The sequence below is a fragment of the Furipterus horrens genome, unplaced genomic scaffold, assembly GCF_987537825.1.
Source record: "Furipterus horrens unplaced genomic scaffold, mFurHor1.1.pri manual_scaffold_11, whole genome shotgun sequence".
Classification (NCBI taxonomy): Eukaryota; Metazoa; Chordata; class Mammalia; order Chiroptera; family Furipteridae; genus Furipterus; species Furipterus horrens.
In genome coordinates, this window is record NW_028327181.1 from 669,140 (window position 1) to 676,203 (window position 7,064).

At 61.5% G+C, this 7,064-nt stretch overlaps 1 protein-coding gene across 1 annotated transcript in view; it reads right to left on the reverse strand.

The window, feature by feature from the left end:
* SFSWAP (splicing factor SWAP) overlaps positions 1 to 6,675 on the reverse strand; it is a 38,508-nt gene extending 31,833 nt beyond the window's left edge. The window contains exons 1-4 of the mRNA XM_090290761.1: positions 6,311 to 6,675; positions 4,406 to 4,575; positions 3,704 to 3,835; positions 804 to 889 (exon numbers count right to left, since the gene is read on the reverse strand). Of these exons, the coding sequence (XP_090146887.1) occupies positions 804 to 889; positions 3,704 to 3,835; positions 4,406 to 4,575; positions 6,311 to 6,528 (606 nt within the window). The 5' untranslated portion in view covers positions 6,529 to 6,675. The remainder of the gene's footprint in view (positions 1 to 803; positions 890 to 3,703; positions 3,836 to 4,405; positions 4,576 to 6,310) is intronic.
* Between the last annotated feature and the right edge of the window lie 389 nt (positions 6,676 to 7,064).

Here is a 7,064-nt window from a genome sequence, read left to right on the forward strand (position 1 = left end):
ATTGATGTTTCTCTCCCTCTCTTTCTATCCCCCCCCCGAAAAAAATAAAATATAAAAAAAAAAAGATGCTCATTGCAATTTCATAAAATGTTAAGCGCCTTAATTCTCAAATTAATTTCTGAGCTAATAGCGTCCTTCACACTTAAGTAGGACAAATGTCTACATCTGAGTTGTTTACTGATCCCAAGGTGAACTGGATCCACGTCACAGGCCCACTGGCTGGCTGCAGGATCCCAGGGACTTCGCCTAACAGAAGGCAAGCCTGTGAAACCCTGTCTTCAACACCCATGACTAATGGCCACTGCAGAACACAGCTACTTAACTGAACACATACTCCCCCGCATCCTAGCAGAGATTCCTGCTGGTCTGAAATGTCTCACGAGTAGGCCCACTGGTGCTACAGGCCAAGAAGGTGTCAGGTAAACATGCAAACACATGTGAAGCCTACGAAAACGCCGAGAAAGAGCTGGAACAAGCACCTTCACTGAAAGCCACGCTGCCTTGTCGTGGGACTTTCCAGGCCTCAATGCGGCCGAGAGCCCAGCCCTCAACCGCGCCTTGGCCTCTCCTCGCCCCCGAGACCCGCAAGAGCGCCGCTCCTCCTGCCCCGGACGCCTGGTGCAACGAGTTTGCTACAACTGCGCCCTTTCCCTCAGAGGGAGACAGGGGGCGTGACTCCCCTCCGCCAGCTCACGAGGAACCTGGAAGCGTGTGCCTGTGACGCAGGGGTGGCCAGGCCAGGCCCCCCAGCCAGCGCCGCATGGTCAACAGTGGCCGTGATGGACAGACGGAGGCGCGCTTACCAGCTCCACGTCGGGCGGCACGCTCAGCCCCGAAGGGGCAACGAAGGGCTCCTCATTCTCATCCACATTTTCAGCCTCGTTTTTTTCTGTATAAAAGAAAACACAGGACTTGAGAACCACGAGCAGGCGAGACGGCCCCCCCAAGGGTATGTGACAAAGCAGGAAGTGCGGCGACTGGCCTTAGCTGGCCCTCCACCTTTTTAACATTTTCTTCTAGAAACACTCTAGTTTTCCATTTTGTTCCACCACAAGTAAGCAAAACCCCCGGGGCTAATCCCATGGCGGGGGTGGGGGGGCAGCAGAAGGAACACACTCCTGGGGCCAGGGCACAGTGACGCCCGGGACGCTGAGCAGGGGCCTGACTCAGCGCCCCACCCCGCGCGCACAGAGGCCACCGCCGCCTCTCCCAGGAGCGCGGCCTGGGCAGGCGGGGCAGACCGTGCGCCCATCGGCACTGCCCCGCCCCACTCAGCGGGCACACATGGTCCCCTGCTCTGGTCTGCGTGTAACTGGCGTGGTTGCGACCCCCACCACACCACGTCCACGTCCCCAGGGCGGCAGGCGCAGCCCAGTGCGCTCAGTCCCGAGAGGACCGGTCTCCCCATCGAACCGCCGCGTGCTGCCCGGAGCCACTGCCAGGCTGCGCCCCCCATGCAGACCGCCGCTCTCAGCAACGAGCCGGGCGCCTTCCCACCTCCTCCTTCCCACCCACAGCCCCACTAACAGACGTCCGCCTGCTGAGCCCCACAAAGCGCCCACACGACAGCTCTCTCAAGCCCAGGGTCGCCCACTCAGGTGCCCACCGCTCTGACAGGGCACAGGGAAGTCCACACACAGAGAACTTGTGGACGCTAACACTGTCCAGGGCTTCAAATCTACTTTGGGTTTCCTGTCAAAGGAGGTGACAATAAATAAGCACACGCGAGCTCCTCACCAAAACCCACGTAGGGCCACGCGCAGCGGCCCCCTGAGGAGCTGTGAGCGCCAAAGGTCTCCGACCCGGCCTGATTCTGGGAAGCCAGGGGCTCAGCAGGTTCCGTACACGACGCAGCGCAAGGGGCGACGCGGTCCTACGGAGTGAGGGCTGTCTAGCGCTGCCTTCTGCCAGGCAGCCTTGTTCTCTCCTGGGGACCAGAGATTCATCCCCGAAACCCCCTGCAGCCAGCACCCCGCGGGGCTAGGGGACGGCGGCATCCTGAGCGACAGCTGCAGGCAGACTAGCGCGTGGAAGAGAAACTAGTCACAGGTAAGTTCTCAGAGTTCAATCACCACGGCCCCATCTGACAGCATTTAGCCAATAACTACACTGAGACAATAGCCCCAAACCTGGAACAGGAGCTGCACCTCCTTCTGGGAGGTGCCAGGGAGGAGTCCTCGCACCTCCTGGGGCTGCGTGCTCTCCGTCTCGGCTGTGGAAGCGCAGCTGCTGCCCACACGACGCGTGACAGGCGAGTGTGGCGGTCCCAGGAAAGCCTCACAGAAACGCGCCACTTGCGCCTTTGCTCGGGACTTGCTGATCCCTAACCCAGAATGTTAAGAAATCCAGTGTGGGGTTTTCCACAGATAGTCACTTGATCTTGCAAAGACGTCTGGCCATCATAAATTTCAGTTCTTCCCGTGAAACGGTGACAGTGTCCTCGCCCTCCTTCTGACCCACATACTCATACGTAAAGCAGAGCTAACGCAGGGGGTTCAGAGATGAGAGGCCGAAGCGACCCCCGGCCCTGCGACAGATGCCTTATCTGGACAGAGAAGTGAGCGCTTACTTCTTACACAAAGAACGTTTCCCGATGGGTCCAAAGGCAACACGCAACGTGCCCAAGGCCTTAACGGGGCTTTAACTGAACACAGAATTTCTCAGCAGCTCACACAACAGGGCCGTGTGACGGTGGCTGTTTGCTCCACCAAGCGGTGAGCAGGACGGGGGGCGGGGGCAGGGCAGGCGTGGGCGCAGGTTCGCCCGCACCCCACTGCTCCCCAGGACCACGCCCGCGCTGAGCGTGGGGACCGGGCAGCCGCGCCTCACTGCACAGCTGCCATCACCCCTCCCACTGCCGGGTTTGTCACATTAGGAGAAGCCAGTTAGGCCCCAAACAGCAGATTCGGCGAGACCTAGAACTGCGTTCCTGTAGGGTGTGGTTCCAGGTCACAAACGCGGGTTTCTCCAGTTGAGTTTCTCCTTCTCTGTTGAAGCATATCCTCGATGTACTGCCTGTCCCCCACGCTCAGGCCTATGGCCTCGCCCGCGACAGTTAGTGACTGACCGCCATGCAGAGCGGGAGCAGCGGCGGGAGCGGCGTAGCCCCGGGGACTAAGGGCATTGATTCCTGGACCGCACGGCTCCACAGAGCTTGGGAGCACTTTAAAAACATCCACAGTTTAACGGCTGAGCCAGAGAAGTACGAATTTAAAATCTTTACTCTTGTGTAAATAAGATTGTGTGTCTAGGTCCGACCAAGCCCAAGCTGAACATCTCTGCTGTTTTCTGCTTAGCTGTAACTGAGTCTCCAGTGTCCTTCTACTGGGCACCTGTCCTGGCCTCTGCTGAGGGGGACTGGGGGATGGGAAGGAGCAGGTCAGCCTAAGGTCAGCGAAGGCCTCTCCTTCCAATGCCCCCGAGAGCACACCCCTGCGACAGTGTCGGCGCACACACGGTCACTTTAGAAACAAAGACCCCAGATGAGTTCCTGTTCCCTGAACCAAAGAGAAATGAGAGACACTAGACCCGACGCAGAGGGTGGATGTTGGAGCCTGCTTTCCATCTCCCCCAACGGGCCACGTTTGAGTCTTGAGCTTTGTTTTAACCCACGAAGGAATGCCCCCTGCGTTCTCTCTGTCGCAGTGACGGTACGACGACCTCGCGTCCATGGCTGGGCTCTGCAGGCGCGCCCCCCCCTCACCTCTCTGTTTGGAAGGCTCCTCCTCCTCGGTCGGCTCCGACGGGTCGTAGTAGTCGCTCCCGTAGGTGAACCCCACCGCGTTGTAGCCACCGTCCTCGGCCAGCGCTTCGCTCAGGCGCTTGTATTCTTCCTCTTGAATAAAAATGAGAGTTTTATTAACAAAATGGCAATTTACTGAGAAAAACTTCATATTTTCCTACAGTTGTAGCTATCAGTAAAGCATACAACACACTTTTTCAACCTCTTTTTGAGACAAGAGTGTTTTTAAAATGCCCACATCTCTGAGGATGTACTTCTGCCAGTACCCGTTTACCACGGACCGCAGAGTACACGTCTTTTGTGGACAATTTCTTCCTGCTGAGAAATCTGAGGATTAGGAACCGCATCAAACATCATTAAGGCAAACAAAAGAACATCGGTTTTACTTTATACGATACTGTTAAAGGAGAACAGTTAAAGAGTTTGGTTTTTGTTTTGTGAAATCCCAGTCTGCCCTCAAAAGCTGGGAAAAGTCTCTGTGGCTCTACATATAAACTATCCTGAGGTCCTCCCAGAACGCAAAGACGCCTGATTTTCCAATCCACTGGGTACTGTCAAGATAATATCAGAAAGAGTGAGTATAAAAAAATGAATGGGAGCAAATTTAAATACTTAAAAAACTGCAAAGCGTTTGTGGCTGAAGGAGTTGTTCTTGAGCAGTACCTTGCCTCGCCTCCTCCTCAAGCAAGTCCGTATGCAAGGCTAAATACCTCTCTTCATCACACAGGGCCTCTACTCGCGCCTCCTCCTCCGAGAGCGGGTAGTCTCTGTTCCAGGTGGAGTACTCGGCGTCGTACTCGGACAGGTCATGCAGGTGACCGCGCCCGTCGTACCTGGAAGGGGAGCGCGCGGGTCAGGGGCCGGGAGGGGACGCCCGGGCGGGTGCGAGTGCGAGCTTTGCAGACGTACTTACCGACTAAGGCAAACAAAGGCAACTTTAACAAACACAGAACTCTGCTCGGGCTTAGATTTAGGTCGGCTAGTCACATCTGGCCTATTCGTAAACTCGAGGTATCTGAGCAAAGCCTCGATCCCTCTCTACGATACGACAGGACGTACAATTAAGGCAAACAACCCTCTCACAGTGCAGGGGGCAGGCCCGCTCCGCTGGCAGCTCTTACCGTTTACCGTTTGCTCAGCTATTCAGTGCCAGTTGCAAAAAGAAATTTCTGAGAAGTCAAATATCATAGCTTACATTCACACAAACCGAATCCATAAATACCTATCCGTAAGAACCAAACGGTCGAAATTTCCTCGCTTCTCTCTGCTAGTCCCGAACTCTCAGGAGAGATCTTCACCAAAGAAACTCGCGTCCGGGGGAGGTAAAATCTGGGCTAGGCTGGCCCCTAGCCCCTTGGCTGAGGAAATAAGTGCTGGTTACGTGGTAGAGAGACACACACATAGGAACAGCGACATGTACATGCACGCGAAGGAGGCTCACTGGCGCGGCGGGCGGTCTTCTGCGCTTTGCCCCCCAGCCCGGGTCCACGCGCGGCTCGGAGCCGCGGAAGAGGAAGAGAAGCCCCTCTGCTCCGCCGCGGACACGGACGCGAGCCATCCAGCGCCAGCGGCCAGCGCGTGTCCCCTCCCACACGCAGAGGTGGGGCGGTGGGGACCTCGGAGGCTGAGCGTCACACAAATCGCGGACTTCAGTGACGCGCCCCAGGAGACATTCACGGGAAGGACCGAAAGCCCCCGGGCCGCGAGGCAGCCGCGCTTCAGGAAACGCCCGCACCGCTGGGGCCGCGCCGTGAACCTCCCTCACTCACGGGCGCGGAGCGTCGCTAAGGCCGCCCCACGCGTGCACGCGCGGCGTTTGCTCCCCGCCGGCTTCGGGACACGGCCGGGGAAACGGGGGCGGGCTGAGCCTTCGCCTAGCCCGAACCTCCACACCGGGCACGGGGGGCCCCCGGGAGAGCGGCGGGGCCCTCGGGTCAGCGCCGCCTGCATCTACCAGGGGCGGCTGCGTCCGTGCTGGCGCCCGCAGGGCCGCCCTACAGCCCCGCCCGGGGCCGCGCAGACTCCAGCCGCCGCCGTCGGGAACGACAGTCCGCCCTGGCGGCTGGGGACGTGGGGCTGCCACCGCGGCCGAAAGCCAACCCCGATTCATAAACAGCGAGCCCGAGGCGGGCAGAAGAACGGGGGGCGGCGGGGAGCAAACGCCCGACATCGCGCAACGCCGCCCTTTTCAAATCAAACGTCTGGGACCCCCCGACCCCGGGGCCCCCGGCGCCGAACTTCCGCGGCCGGGTTGATTGGAAAAGCGCGTCTGCGCCCCGGCGCGCCCCGTCCCCTGCACCGGCGCCTGTCCGGCCCGGCGGGGCCCACGCGGGCTGCGGAGGGGCCGGGGGAGTCCAGGCGCCCGCCCCGGGCCCACGGCTCCGGCAGCTCCCACCGCGCGCAGGCGCCAACCGGAGCGCAGCGGCGGGGCGCGGGTCCCCGGGGGGCCGTCCCCCGGGCCACTGCCGGCTCCGGAGCTCCCTTCGCGGGTCCCGGCCACCGAGTCAACAGCAGACGACGCGGAGCGGGCGCGGGGCGGGCAGGCACGGCGGGCGGGGAGGCACCGACCTGTCGATGAGGATCTTCGGGTCCCCCATCCAGGGGATGAGGTGCTGCCCCTGCTCCTGCGCCAGCGCCCGCTCATCGTCCCGGAACAGCTTGCACGCGTAGCCGAAGACCAGCAGCTCCACTCGGGCGCCCGCACCGCCGGCCCCGCCGGGCCCGGCCTCCTCCTTCGCCCCGCTCTTCCGCTCGGCTTTGGCGCGGCCGCCGCTCGCGCCGTACATGACAGCGTCCCCGGCGACCGGGCTGTCCCTGTCGTGCGCCGCTGTCCCGGATGCCTCCGCCCGGCGTGCCCCTCAGTCAGAAGCGCCGCATCCGGGCCCCAGCCTCGCCACGGCCGCCATAGCGGGCCACAAAATGGAGGCAGCGCGGCTTCCGGCGGCGGCGCCCTCACTTCCGGCGGCGGCGCCCTCACTTCCGGCGGCCGGCGCGGCCGATTCGCCAGCCCTCGGCGCCGTCGGAGCCGCTGCGTACCGTTCCGACCGCGGCCCTTCTCCCTCCGAGGCGCCTCCACGGCGGGAGCTTCCGTGGTCGCGGGAGGGCGCGTGTTTAGTGTCGGTTTTCTCGGGCGGCTGTCGGGAGCAGTGACGAAAGTGCGGCGCCGGGTCGTGCTCCGCCTGCACCGGGCCGGGCGGAAGGGGGCGGACGCTGCAGAGGCCGCGGCGCGGGGCGCGGGGCCTGCGGGGCTGCGGTACCCGAAGGGACCGGGGCTGCGGGGAGCGGAGGTCCCGGAGGCCGGGGGACGGGAGAACCGCGGGGC